Genomic DNA, 15,786 nt, shown 5'->3' with positions numbered 1-15,786 from the left:
CTCCTGTAGTCCTTTTGCTTGGTAACTGTTTACCTGAACACAGGCAAAAACTAAACAAGAAGAAAAATGTGACTTGGAGATATCAGATTTTTGTTTCTTATTTGAATGGACTATCTCTTTTTTGTCTTTAACATCTCAAAACAGATAAAATTATATGTAAATACATATGTGTGTATTTTATGTGCATATTTCTTCTAAAATAGACTGTCCCAGAGTTTGCCAGCATAATTAACATTTTTAAAAAGGAGGTCTGAACTTAATTAACTGAAGCGTAGGAGTCAAGTCCTAAAAAAAAGTTCAAGACCTGAAAATACTTTTTTTTAACTGAAATTGCTAATAGTTTGACCTCTTCCTTCATTCACTTGGACACTTTCAGGTATCAAACTACACAACAGTCCTCAGATACTCCTGAAACCTAAATAAAAAAAAGTCACCCAATAAGTAATAAGTATGTAATATATATATATATTCTTAGTCCATTTGTTATCAAAACTTAACATTTACTAAACAGCTCTAATGTAAAAATATTATTAATCCAAAATACATAAAGCATAAGTTTCCTGCTGTGATGATATAACCAATTTCTGAAGAGGATAGAACCATATGCACACTTATACATATATGTGTGTGCATATGTATATGAAACAGTTTAGTAACTTAAATGCATAAAAATATTTCTTACATGTAGCATGGCTATCCAAGTTAAGATGCTTATCATTTAAAAATATTAAGAGCATTCTTGCATTATTAGTTTTGCAGTGATAAACCTTAGGGAGGCTGTGAGCTGGACCTGCTAGCAGGGATTATGTGTTTGGGAAATCAACATTTGATTCACTCAGGAATATTCTGGAATTGTCATCAGTTATTTGCTCAGCGATATAACCAGGTTCTTTAGAAGAGCTGGAAATACATGAAAGGGAGCTTCTTGAAAGACACGATAGCATCCTCATCTGGAACTGGCAAGCCTGCTTGCTGGCAGCCAGCTGCTTTCCTGGTAGGCCATGGAAGTTGGCTCTGAGAGCAAGAACTATTTATTACAGGCTCTGAAGTCACCTTGTAATGCAGATCTTTTTACCTACATTAAATGAACTGGACTTTGTCTATTGGTATTTTTTGCCAATTACATCCTGTAGCACTAGTGACAGTGTGCTAGTATTTATTTTCATCCACTATTATAGGACTGAATTTTAAAATCTTGTGCTGAACTTAACATTTTATCTAACTTATTAAGAAGAAGCAGAAAAGGAAATGCACCTCACCAATAGAATTCTGAAGGTTAGCATTTTCTATGGCGATTGGAGAACTTGGTCCTTGAACCTTTAATTCAAACTTCCCTAGAGCCACTGGTTTTACAGCTTTTACTGGTATCAGAGCTTCCCTAGAGATACAAGCAGAGTGAAAACTAATTGCCCTAATAGCTTTAGGAACCCTGAAACTTTGAGTAACTCAGGAGGAAGCACAGAATCCTGTGAGTACCAACAAGAATGAAGTGTTCCAAATTGTACCAACTTCCTCTGTGGGTCTTTTTTCTTCTACCCTTTTTCTTCTTTTCCTCCTCCTCCTCTTCTTGTGTTTTTTTTTTTTTTTTGAGAATTGAGCAAAGGTTTCTTCCTTTTTATTATTTTTTTCTTTCTGAAACCTGTTTTCACATGAAACTTCTACTCATGAGCTTACTGTCATGAGGATAAAGGCCAGTGAGGAAAACACTGAATGGAACGTGCTTTCTCAAAACCACATTTGGAAAAAAATGTTATCAATCAGTTATCAATGGAAATTCATCAAAATATTTGACAAGTATCAGTTTGCATGTTTAAGGACCAATAGCATAGTGGAATCTGAGCTGCAATGGAAAAGGAAATGGGTAAGCCACCCCCAGAAGCTTGCTTCTCTCCCCACAGCTCACACACCTTCTACATAAATTCACATGTTGGCATGAGTCCCAAACATAACCCTCCCATATCTCATTTATTCTTTCAAATTTAAAGTCAATTAATTAAGTCTGCCAATATCCTTGAATCTTTTTATAGAGGTATATATGAGTTAAGTTCTATTTTCCATTTTCTGAGTTAGAGGGAAACCTTCACAGAAAGAAAAATAACATCACTGTTTACTGAAGTGACAGTTTCATTTAATTCATTCATTTTCTTGAATACTTTGCCACCATGTATTTAAGGGAGTGCATCAATTAAAATATATTGCTACTGGAGTTGACACAGACTGCTCTTAGTTTGCTCCTCCTCTGTCAGCAGTGTCTGTACCATCTGCCATACAAATGGTCAGGGCACTTCTAATACCCAACACCAGTGGCATTGTTAAATGTCTTACATTTATGAATTAAGGTATTTTTAATTCTAAAAGCAAATACAAAGCAAGCGATGTCTACAGGTTTTTTGTTAGAACTATAACAGTGATTTCAATAAAAACAGTAAAAAAATCTATCATATCCAGCTCTCATAGTTAACAATTATCTGTTAAGAAAGTCAAGCAAAATTCAGCACCTAATATTTGCCTGAATTATCTCAACATTACTAGATAATTATGCAATCTACTCATAACTTCAGATATGCAAACATAGCATTTCAATGATTAGGTTTTCATAATTTAAGCAAAGGGATGCCTTGAAATAGGTGGATAATTTGGGCAAAGAGTGCACAATCACCTGAAATAGAAACATGAACTGTGAAAACAAAAGAGTGTTATAATCTGAATTAGCAATTACTTCCAATCTCCACTTCACTTCATTGCACATGGCCAGTTTTTAACCATTAGGTTTGTTGATTCTTTTGCGTTAACCAAAACGTAGCACCATCATAATCATCACACACAAATACTAATACAATTCTTTTCTATTAGTGAGTATTAGCTCAAGTGAAAGGCGTTTAGGGAAAATTATCATTTCAATTGGATAGCAATAATGTAGAAACATTTTATCCTAATTGAATTCCAAAAATTACCCTATCTTACTAGTACAACAATATTATTTCTTCCCTCGTCCCCTGACAGAAGCACAGAGAAAAAAAAATTACTTACACTGCACGATGAGCTGCACCAAGGCTTCCCTTGGTTTCACATTGAATCCATTGTACTGGCTGGTCTGACATCTGTACATTCCTGACATTTCCCTAGATACGTTCACAATCCTCAGTGTTCCATCATAACTCTCCATTTGCATGGACCCATCCGGCATTGCAACTTCTTTGTCCGCTCTAGACCAAAGGATGATTGGTTTAGGTTTCCCAGTTACTTGACACTGCAGTTCTATTGTGTCTCCTTCTCTGGTGACCAAAGGTGATTTTTCCTGTGGAACAGTCAGATTGGGTGGAACTTGAAATGGGAAAAAGAAAATTTTTCAAGGTTAGTATAAACTGGTAAAGCATATTCAAACAAAAAGAAAATCATAAGGGAACAATTTCTGTTGGGTGAAGAAGTGTGACAACTCAGATGACAAAAATTATAGAGACCTTGGGAATACCTGGCACATATTCTCACTTTAAAGTAATTCTGAATTGTTTTTATAGAACTGTCTCAAATGAGGTCTTCAATATTAGCAAAATAAATAAAGCGTTAAATTGGAATGTGAATGGTCAACAGAAGAACTATCTACTCAATGACTGGTCATTATCAGCCATTAAGGGTCTTTAACATCTGCATTTCACAGAAGAGTGATGGAGCCAGCTTGGGAGGATAGGATTCAGATGTTAAGTATTCTGCCCCTATGCCATTCTCTCTTACCCACAGATGCTATAAGGGATGAGATATTGTAGACTTAGCAGACACAGTATACGCAAGAGTAGGAAAGAGAAAAAGAGCCTCTTACGTGAAATCAGAAGTTTTGACTCTAGAAATTGTTGCCTAAATCACGAAGCTTTAGTGTTTGTTTTTTTCCATAGAGGAAATACAATTTAAGAACTGACAATGCCACACTCTGACAATCTACTGTGTCCTTATCTTTGGACTTTCAATAGTTTTTAACACTTGAGTTTCATACAATTTCACCTTAAAACACTTGGATATCATTGTAAATAGTTTGTCAGGTTGTCACTATTTTTGCAAAATTAATTTTCAGTGAATTTTAAAAGATGTATTTCAATCACACAAGGATAGTACTTTTCTTGGGTAAAGTTAATTTTAATTTCACTGAAGCTATTTATTAGAAAATTAGGTTGATTTTACTGGAACTTACTTAACTGTGCTGTAATGTATTTATGTTAGAACTTAGTAAAAATATGAAAGAATAAGAGACAACTGCCCAATGAGTTTCTACAAACAATATCACCTGTTCCATTGGAAGACTTCATTCTTTTTCTTCTTTTATTAAAGTATCATTGATATACAATCTTATGAAGGTTTCACAAGAGCAACAGTGTGGTTACAATATTCTCCCATTACCAAGTCTACCCTATTCCATACCAGTCGCTGTCCAACAGTGTAGTAAGATGCTAGAGAGTCACTATTGTCTTCTCTGTGCTCTACTGCCATCCCCATGAATGACCCACCTATATTACCTGTGGTAATCATAATAGCCCCTAATCCCCTTATCCCACCCTCCTCATCCACCCTCCTCAACCCTTTCCCTTTGGTAAACACTCGCTAGTCCCTTCTTGGACTCTGTGAGTCTGCTGCTGTTTTGTTCCTTCAGTTATGATTTTTTTTTGTACTCCATAAATAAGTGAAATCATTTGGTACTTCTCTTTCTCCACCTGGCTTATTTCACTGAGCATAATACCCTCTAGATCCATCCACATAGTTGCAAATGGTAGGATTTGATTTCTTCTTATGGCTGAATAGTATTCTACTGTGTATGTGTACCACATCTTCTTTATTAATTCATCTACTGATGGACATTAAGGTTGCTTCCATTTCTTGGCTATTGTAAATAGTGCTCCAATAAATATAGGGGTGCATATGTCTTTGATATCTGGGATCTTGTTTTCGTTGGGTAAATTCTTAAGAGTGAAATCCTGAGTCAAATGATATTTCTATTTTTAGTTTTTTGAGGAACCTCCATATTGCTTTCCACAATGGTTAAACAAATTTACATTCCCCACAACAGTGTAGGAGGGTTCCCCTTTCTCTGCATCCTCACCAGCTTTTGTTGTACCTTGCCTTTTGGATGCTGGCCATCCTAACTGGTGTGAGGTGATATCTCATTGTGGCTTTAATTTGCATTTCCCTGATAATTAGCGATGTGGAGCATCTTGTCATGTGCCTGTTGGCCATTTGAATTTCTTCTTTGGAGAAGTGTCTGTTCAGCAACTCTGCCCATTTTTTAATTGGGTTATTTGTTTTCTAGGTGTTGAAGTATGTGAGCTCTTTATATATTTTGGATGTTAACCCCTTATAGGATATGTCATTTACAAATATATTCTCCCATACTATAGGATGCATTTTTGCTCTACAGATGGTGTCCTTTGCTGTACAAAAACTTTTTAGTTTGATATAGTCTCATTTGTTTATTTTTGCTTTTCTTTCCCTTGCCTGAGGAGATGTGTTCAGGAAAAAGTTGCTCATGTTTAAATTCAGGAGATTTTTGCCTATGTTTTCTTCTAAGAGTTTTATGTTTTCATGACTTACATTCAGGTCTTTGATCCATTTTGAGTTTATTTCTGTGTATGGAGTTAGACAGTAATCCAGTTTCATTTTCTAACATGTAGGTATCCAGTTTTGCCAATACCAGTTGTTGAAGAGGCTGTCATTTCCCCATTGTATGTCCATGGCTCCTATATCGTATATTAATTGACCATATTTTTGGGTTTATATATGGGCTCTCTATTCTATTCCATTGATCTATGGGTCTGTTCTTATGCCAGTACCAAATTGTCTTGATTATTGTGGCTTTGTAGTAGAGCTTGAAGTTGGGAAGCATAATCCCTCCAGCTTTATTCTTCCTTCTCAGAACTGCTTTGGCTATTTGGGGACTTTTGTGGTTCCATATGAATTTTAGAACTATTTGTTCTGGTTCACTGAGGAATGCTTTTGGTATTTTGACAGGGATTGCACTGAATATGTAGATTGCTTTAGGCAGGAGGCCATTTTGACAATATTAATTCTTCCTACCCATAAGCATGGAATTATTTCCATTTATTGGTGTCTGCTTTAATTTCTCTCATGAGTGTCTTATAGTTTTCAGTGTATTGGTCTTCCATGTCCTTGGTTAGGTTTCTTCCTAGGTATTTTATTCTTTTTGCTGCAATTGTAAATGGAAGTTTTCCTCATTTCACTTTCTGCTAGTTTATCATTAGTATATAGATATGTAACATTTTTCCATGCATTAAGTATCCTGCAACTTTTCTGAAGTCAGTTACTAGTTCTAGTAGTTTTGGAGTGGATTCTTTAGGGTTTTTGATGTATAATATCATGTTATCTGCAAACAGGGACAGTTTAACTTCTTCATTGCCAATCTGGATGCCTTTTATATTTTTGTGTTGTCTCATTGCTGTGGCTAGCACCTCCAGAACTATGTTGAATAAAAGTGGGGAGTTTGGGCATCCTTATCTTGTTCCTGATCTTAGAGGAAAAGCTTTCAGCTTCTTACTGTTAAGTATGATGTTGGTGTGGGTTTCTCATATATAGCCTTTATTATGTTGAGGTACTTGCCCTCTGTGCCCATGTTGTTGAGAGTTTTTATCATGAATTGATGTTGAATTTTGTCAAATGTTTTTGCAGCATCTATTGAGATGATTATGTGATTTTTGTACTTCTTTTTGTTGTTTGGTATATAATGTTGATAATTTTCAAATATTGTACCATCCTTCCATCCTGGAATAAATACCACTTGATCATGATGGATAATCTTTTTGATGTATTTTTCAATTTGGTTTGCTAATATTTTGTTGAGTATTTTTGCATCTAGGTTCATCAGAGATATTGGTCATTTCCTTTTTTTGTGGTATCTTTGCCTGGTTTTAGTATTTGAGTGATGCTGACTTCTAGAATGAGTTTGAAAGTATTCTCTCCTCTTCTACTTTTTGGAAGACTAAGGAGGATGGGTATTAGGTCTTAACTAAATGTTTGATAAAATTCAGTGGTGAAGCCATCTGGACCAGGAATTTTTTCTTAGGTAGGTTTTTGATTTCCAATTCAATTTCATTGTTGGTAATTGGTCTGTTCAGATTTTCTGTTCTTCCTGGATCAGTCTTGGAAGGTTGTATTTTTCTAGAAAGATGTCCATTTCTTCTAGGTTATCTAATTTGTTAGCATATAATTTTTCATAATATTCTCTAATAATTCTTTGTATTTCTCCAGTGTCTATAGTGATTTTTCCTTCCTCATTTTTGATTCTGTTTATGTGTGTAAACTCTTTTAATCTTGATAAGTCTGGCTATGGGTTTATCTTTTTATTTTCTTGAAGAATGAGCTCCTGGTTTCATTGATTCTTTCTATTGTTTCATTCTTCTCAATTTTATTTATATCTGCTCTGATCATTATTATGTCCCTCCTTCTACTCACTTTAAGCCTCATTTGTTCTTTTTTTTCCCTATTTTCATTAATTGTGAGTTTAGGCTGTTCATTTGGGATTCTTCCTTTTTCTTGAGGTAAGCCTATACTACTATATACTGTCTTCCTCTTAGAACTGCTTTCATTGCATCCCACAGGTTTTGGGGTGTTGAATTGTTTCCATTTGTCTCCATATATTGCTTGATCTCTGTTTTTATTTGGTCATTGATCCATTTGTTATTTAGGAGCATTTTGTTAAGCCTTCATGTGTTTGTGGGCTTGTTTATTTTCTTTGTATACTAGAAATTTATTTCTAGTTTCATTCCATTGTGGTCTGAGAAGCTTGTTGGCACAATTTCATTCTTTTTGTGACTTAGTGTTTGATCTATTCTGGAAAATGTTCCATGTGCAGTTAAGAAGAATGTTTATCCTGCTACTTTTGGGTGGAGTGTCTGTAGATATCTGTTAAGTCCATCTGTTCTAATACATTGTTCAGTGCCTTTATGTCCTTACTTATTTTCTGTCTGATTCATCTGTCCTTTAGAGTGAGTGGTGTGTTGAAGTCTCCTAAAATTAAAGCATTACATTCTATTTACTCCTTTAATTCTGTATTTGTTGTACACATTTGGATGCTCCTTTGTTGGGTACATAGATGTTTATAATGGTTATATCCTCTTGATGGACTGACCCCTTTATCATTATGTAATGTCCTTCTTTGTCTCTTGTTACTTTCTTTGTTTTGAAATCTATTTTGTGTGATACAGTATTGCAACTCCTGCTTTGTTCTCCCTATTCTTTGCATGAAATATCTTTTCCTATTCCTTCACTTTAAGTCTGTGAATGTCTCTGGGTTTGAGGTGAGTCTCTTGTAGGCAGCATGTAGATGGGTCTTGCTTTTTTATCCATTCAATGACTCTATGTGTTTTGATTGGTGCATTCAGACCATTTACATTTAGGATGATTATCGATAGATATGTACTTATTGCCATTGTAGGCTTTAGAGTTGTGATTACCAAAGGCTTAAAGGCAACTTCTTTACTATCTAACACTCTAACTTAACTCCCTTATTATGCTGTTTCAAACACAACCTAAAGTTCCTTTTTTTTCCTTCTTTTTCTTCCTCCTACACTCATTAAATATTAGGTTTCATATTCTGTTCTCTTTGTAAATCTCTTGACTAACATTGTGGGTAGTTGACTTACTTCTGTGTTTGCTTAGTAATTAATTGGTCTACTTCCTTTATTGTGGTTTTATTACCTCTGGTGACAGCTATTTAGCCTTAGGAGCACTTCCATCCAGAGTAGCCCCTTTAAAATACACTGTAGAGATGGTCTGTGAGAGGTAAATTCCCTCAACTTTTGCTTATCTAGGGATTGTTTAGTCCCTGCTTCAAATTTAAATTGTAATCTTTCCAGACAGAGTATTCTTGTTTGGAGTCCCTTCTATTTCACTGCATTAAGTATATCATGCCACTCACTTCTGGCCTTTAAGGTTTCTGCTGAGAAGTCTGATGATAGCCTGATGGGTTTTCCTTTGTAGGTGATCTTTTTTCTCTCTCTAGCTGCTTTTAATAATGTGTCCTTATCCTTGATCTTTGCCATTTTAATTATTATATCTTGGTGTTGTCTTCCTAGGGTCCCTTGTGTTGGGAGATCTCTGGACTTTCATGACCTAAGAGACTATTTTCTTCCCCAGATTGGGGAAGTTTTCAGCAATTATTTTCTCAGAGTCTTTCTATAGGTTTTTCTATCTCTTCTTCTTCTGGTACCCAATAATGCGAATATTGTTCCATTTGGATGGGTTGCAGAGTTGTCTTATTATTCTTTCATTCTTAGAGATTTATTTTTTCTCTCTGTGCCTCAGCTTCTTTGTATTCCTGTTCTCTAATTTCTATTTCATTCAGCATGTCCTCTAACTCATTTAATCTGCTTTTAAATCCCTCCATTGTATGTTTCATTTCAGATACTGTATATTTCAACATTTCTATCTCTTCCTTGAAGTTCTCCCTGAGATCTTGAATATTTTTGTGTAGCTCCATGAGCATGATGACTTTTATTTTGAAATCTTTTTCAAGGGAAGATTTATTTCTTATACAAATGAATATGAATTCAAATGTACTTATGCAATACAACATCTATCAAAAAAGCATAGCTAAATTAGAATGCCAGAATAAGAATAGCTAGAAATATATGAATAATGCCATCCCTCTGATTAATGTCAAATGCTGCCTTTGGAGTTAGGACTGCATGTGGATGGAAAGACAAAGGTTTACTCTGCCTTCTAGCACATTTGTGCTCCAGTGCTCAGGAATGAAAACAAACATAATTTAAAAACATAATAATTTTCAACTTAATTAATTTTCAATTAAAATTGAAATGTTGTTCCTCTTATTACACATAGAGAAAAATTTAGTCCAAAGTGATACCAGAATTATCGTGCTAGTTAAGTAAATTCATGTCTATTTTTCCATTTAATTCATTCATTTACTTATTTAAAAACACCAGTTAAATAATGCACAGCATCTCAGAAATTAAAAATATGAAACATTAGCTACCACTTTCTCAAAATAGATATATATACATTCTAGAAATTGGCATTAACAAAATAGGTGTTTAAAAATGGCTTTATTTTAAAAACTTACATGATTAAATAATTTATTCCATTAAATGTAAACAATTAAGTGATATAGCTAAATAATTTTCTTTTTTTGAAGTGAACCACAAGGGAATGTTGCAAAGCTAATCAGCATCTTGGAACAACAGTATCTGAAAGAAGCTGCAGTGCTTATTCATCCACCATGAGAAAGGACACAGAAGAGCAATAATGACCTTAGCATTTAACATCAATTATGTCCCTACTATGTGCCAGGCTGAGTTTGTGATTTTTACATTTTCATTTAATTCTCTTGATAATCTGAATGATCAAATATTCAATATTAAAATTTAACAAATGAGAACATTGAGAAGAGAGTATAAATACTTTTGGACAAAATTTAAAACTGAAGCCAGTTTATAGCAGGTGGCCACTGTAAAGACATACCCCTGAAGAAAGTTCAAGCAAACTATGACATATGGAAATGAGGAAAGGCAGAGACATGGAACAAGCATCAGGATTAACTTTTTCTGCCTATGATGAAAAATGCTGAGATATAAAAAGGGGAAGAACAGGAGGGACCCCATGTTAAGGCTAAGATTCCATTTTAAAAAGCAGAGAATTGAGAAGTAAAATTCCTAACATATTCTCTGATAATCAGACAATAACCCAACAACCTACCTTAAGGCAAGGCAAGCAAGCAATCTTAACTGATATGTCCCCACTGCTTCAGGGTAACCACTATCTTGGAAATACCCTATCTTGGAGAAGAACAGAATAAATGAATCCCTTGTGCTGGGTTTATTTAGCAGAATTAGCTGGAACACTGATAACAGGGAAAGGAGACATGGTGTGTTTCACCAGAAATAAGCATCTTGAGACCACAAGTTAAGCCCAGAAGAAACTGCAGCTGTGGGATCTGCTCTCAGTAGCCTCCCTGAAAATTTCCTTTCCTTTAGAAGTTCTCAAAACAGTCTCACTCGATCCCATGCTGTGTGGCTCCCCCAAATCTTGAAGTGGTGGGGGCTAGGCCCCATGCTGTGCAGATTCAAGTGGACACAGGATGCCAGGTGACCCTGACTTCAGGAGTTGGCAAAGGTATATGCCCTAGGCTGAGAACTTTCCCTTTTTTCCCTCTGCACTTTCCTGGCAGCAGCCATTTCTGCTGCTCTCACTCTAATGAATTCTTTCTTTACCTACACTCTTCTGACCTGCTTGAGAATTCTTTTTTGTTCAGAGTCAAGAACCCTCCCATCCAGGTTGAGGTGTCTCCTAGTGCTTCACCTAGCACACAGGGAAAGACCTCCCAGACGCAGCTGCCTGGCACAGAAAGAATAACCTGAGTCCTCACTGGACTTTCCTCCTACTCATGGCTGCTCTACCCCTACAGACAAACTGGACCAATTTTCCCTGTCCATTTTCTGGACTGTCTCATGGGCAATAAAAAAGATTCAAGGTATAAATGTGAGGAGGAAAATGACATATATTTTGCAAATTACCTTATCTATCTTATATGTCTATATCTATCTCAAATGTCTATTCTTATCTATATTAGAGTATGTCCCATATATATATCAAAACTGCTTATAAAATATACCAATCCAAATAAACAACTAAATTTTGATAAATCTACATGAAAAAAAATTTTAAATTACAATATTAATGGACTGTTATTCTTTGAAATCTTTCTTCCTTATCTCTTCAAAAATAAGCTACATGACCTTGATCAAGTTTAACCACTCTTGAGTATTAATTTTTTCATCGTTGAAATTGACAATTTGCACTTATTGAGCATCAAAGTTATTAACATTCTGACTATAAAAATAGTAAAAAGTTAAAGACAGAAATGGTGCTAAATGGAAGTATTTATTTCTTACTTAATAAGATGACTGTTCAAAGATCTTACTACATTAAGCCACTCTAATAAAAATAGATGCTGGACTAGGTATACATTTTTTAGGTTTACTATGCTAAATAGTTCAGTAATTCTCTTTGTAAATTTGTTATTTATTTAGATAAATTATCCTCCCCATGTAATCAAAACTACAGAAATGTGAACCTCAATTTTAATCTAGATAACTTAAAAAATAGATTTTTTAATAAATTAGCCCAATTTTTGCTAAATAGCAAAGCCTAATTAAAATATAGTTTATTTTCCATCCCTTTCATGTGGCTTTTAAAATCTTAAAAGCAGAGTTAATTCTTTCTTTGCAACTCTCTTGGCCAAGAAGATCTCATAACATCTCAAAATTTATGTAAGCTTCTCTCTCTCTCTGTCCACATTAAATTTTCCATTCTCTAGAATTCTACACTCAACTTTCTTATTATTACTATCAACTTTTGTGTTAGTAGATTTTTTTTCTAACAAATTTATTTTTTAGATACTGATCATACAAATTCTAACTTTTTCCCAAGGCACTTCCAGATTTTCAATGATTGCAGCCTATTTTTATATTCCTTTATATATATATGTGTGTGTGTGTGTGTGTGTGTGTGTGTGTGTGTGTGTGTGTCTTTCAAACCGCCAAATATAAGCACTATTTATTTCTTGACTTAGTTGAAAGTTACTTACCAACATACTCCATCTACTAATTAAGAACCATAGAGTTTTCTTTGTTTTACCATTTTTCTCTTACTCACCACTTCCAATCAGCTGTATTGTCTTCTCTATCAAAATTGTCTCTAATATCTGCTTACTTTTCATGACTATAGGTAGATTTCTTAGTACAAGTCGTCATTTTTTATGACAGTGTTCTAGTGGCCTCTCTGTCTCCAGTCTAATTCTTCTAGATTTCCTGCTACCCTATCATAAGTGTTATCATCATAAACACAATTGGATTCATGCCACTGTGAAAACTACCATCATCATTGAGAGTACACATCATAATACTGCTTTAATAAAAAAATACTAAAAACAGCATGACAGATTTATTAAATAAATTGTGTAACAGTCACATGATAGAATATGTTGCAGCTTTTTAAAATGATGATGTAATAGACTCACATTTATTGATAATTATATTGTTGAGCAAGAAAAACATGCCAGTGAACAGTATGAATAGCTATAAATATTAATAAGTGAGTGAAACATTTTACTGAGCAGCATTGAACAGGAGTATTGAACTTTTATATAAATAAGACATATCCTAGTGAAAGTTAACAGGGATCTTCTTTAAGGGAAGAATATATATGATTCATCTTAATATTATCAATGTCTAGCACTCTATTTCTACACATACTAGGAACTCAATAAAGTATTTTATACCAAATGTACAAATTGTGCCCTGATTCAGGCATGAGAAGGAGACTTATGTAGAGAAAAATCTAGAGGAAAAGAAAGCCCAGAACACTAACAGTGGTTCCTTCTGAGTGTGGAATTACTGCTAAATTGTATTTTCTTTATATATTTTCCTTAATTTTTCATTCTTCTATAACATGTTCAATGCATATTAGTATTTTACAGGCTTCAAGAAGCCCAGATAAAGTTAAAAATTTTAAATGCAACCTATTTTCCAAAGCTTATTTGATGAAGACTTCCCTTTTTAATAACACAAATGCATCACGCTGGAAATGGTATTCCAGACAACACAGTCTGAGAAAAGCTCCTTTAGAACCCTTCACTCCTATAACACTCACTCATTTGCAGTTTCACCAAGTAGTGAGCCTCAGTGCCCTTGAGTAAGCATGCTGGCCCCGGCTGTCTTCGGGCACCCCCTGCCTGCCCCATGAGTTGAGATTCATTTTACCCCTTTTGTGATAACTTTGTCTAACCCTAGGCTGAGCTGGTTGCTCACTCTTCTTGACCATATATTATATTGTAAACCCACTTATCGTATACTGTATCTCTGAACAGACAGCTCCTTGAAGACACAGAATATCTTACTCTCTCTCTCTAAAGCTTGGTGCCCTCCTTTCCAGCCTGGCACAGACCAGTAGGTCATGAAATAACTGAGGGAGGCAGAGGCAGAGAAGGTGAGAAAGGTAAGAAGGTAAGATGATAAAAAGCTATGAGCATAATAGGAAAAAAACAGGGTATATATAAATCATGAATATTTTAGAATAAAAGTGGCAAATAGTAATAAAGCATAATAACTCTGCAATTAGTAGCCCATAGAACTAAAAGAATCTTCTGCAAAATATATTGTTAGTATAGATTTCAGATGCAATAGATCTTGAGACAAGTGTGGGTGTGAGAGAATTACGAGAATCAAAACAGGACTCTTCCGTTTTTTTTCATTCTCCTTTCATTTAAAGACTTGGATAGATAAACTATAAATTAAAAAAAAGAACAAAAAAATTTGAGAACATGCCACTTGATTTTGTCATAATGCTTTCATATCTTTTCTTTGATCAATTAAATGTTTTTTTTCTTAAAATAGTAAGTCTCACAATGAAAACATCAAGTAGAAAACTTGAAATTCCACACTTGGTGAGATACACATTTATTCGTAATATACTTGCTTGAAAAAAAAATCCCTCCTAATGAAAACACAAAGACACATTCTCTGGCATAGTCAATATACTCCTAACTTTAATTTTCTATCTGAAATGCTACTGTAGGAGATGCTATAATCAGAGAAACTTGAACAATATGGTATGACACCAAAGTTTCTCATTCCAAACATAAATAAGTAGACAAGTAATTTGAACAAACTTGTTTTTTGTAAACTCTTCCATTGTATCACAGACCAAAAAAAAAAAAAAAACAAGTGTAAAATATGCAAATCTTTTCATTTCTTCATTGGGAAGGAAATTGAGGAAATTTAATTTTTAGGCTTCACTCAGAAAATGACTGGCTTATTTTCTTTACTCAAAAGAAAACAGAGGAAGATTAGTGCATCTGAACTATATGAGAAAATATGCTGTCTGAGATAAAGACATCACAAATGCTTATGCACTTACTGGCTTAAAATATTTAAATATTTATAGTGCACTTTAGTAGTAACTTTGAAATTAAAGACATATTTATTTAATATAAAAGTCATATAAACTAACACATAGAATTGTCTCCAGATAATCAGACTCTTATTTTCAAAAAATCCTAAAATAAGTAGGGCATTAATTTAATTATACTTGAATTTTAGTGAGAAACAGTTTGTTATCCAGATGTTCTAGAGTAGAATGTATAATCAATAACTAAACCTAAATAAATGAATTTAAGACTTCAAAACAATTGTGTGGTTAGAAAGTGACCCCTAGAGTTGAGAATTCTGAAAAATTCTCATGCTGACCAAATGTATATAAACACATGTAAAAAAGTAAGACTCAAATAAATATTTAATTTGTGGATATAATTAGCCTAAATGAACAAAATCCATTTTTCTGTAATCATCAAAACAACACATGAGTTAAAAAGTATATACATATTTTTACTATAGTCTTGATAGGAGTTCCATCCTTGGTAATTTACTAAGGTTCCAAGGTTAGTAATATCCTTATTTCAGACGATCTTTTAAAGGAAAGTTATTCTATCACACTCGAGTGCTTTCTCAGCATTTGCATCAGCAGTTCTCAATCTCTCTTTTCCTAATACATTACAAATTAGCTTTGTAAGTATGAGGTGTACATGAACATATTCAGAAATTAAGGTTTGAGAAATAACCAAATGATTTTATATGGAAGTATATAATTCAATAGTTTGTATTTGCAACAATTATCAGGAACATCAGTAACAATGTCTTGTAATGGGATATGGGACAAGCAGTTAAGTTAAGTCACTGGTTAAGTGAAATTGTCAGTGTGCTCATTGTAACTCCA

At 34.1% G+C, this 15,786-nt stretch overlaps 1 protein-coding gene across 1 annotated transcript in view; it reads right to left on the bottom strand.

Moving 5' to 3' along the window:
* Positions 1 to 15,786, bottom strand: part of MDGA2 (MAM domain containing glycosylphosphatidylinositol anchor 2) — an 862,553-nt gene that overhangs the window by 204,065 nt on the left and 642,702 nt on the right. The window contains exon 8 of the mRNA XM_037016589.2: positions 3,031 to 3,324. Coding sequence (XP_036872484.2) covers positions 3,031 to 3,324 — 294 coding nt within the window. The remainder of the gene's footprint in view (positions 1 to 3,030; positions 3,325 to 15,786) is intronic.

Source organism: Manis javanica, chromosome 8 (genome assembly GCF_040802235.1).
Source record: "Manis javanica isolate MJ-LG chromosome 8, MJ_LKY, whole genome shotgun sequence".
Lineage (NCBI taxonomy): Eukaryota > Metazoa > Chordata > Mammalia > Pholidota > Manidae > Manis > Manis javanica.
This window is presented reverse-complemented; position numbering and strand designations above follow the sequence as displayed.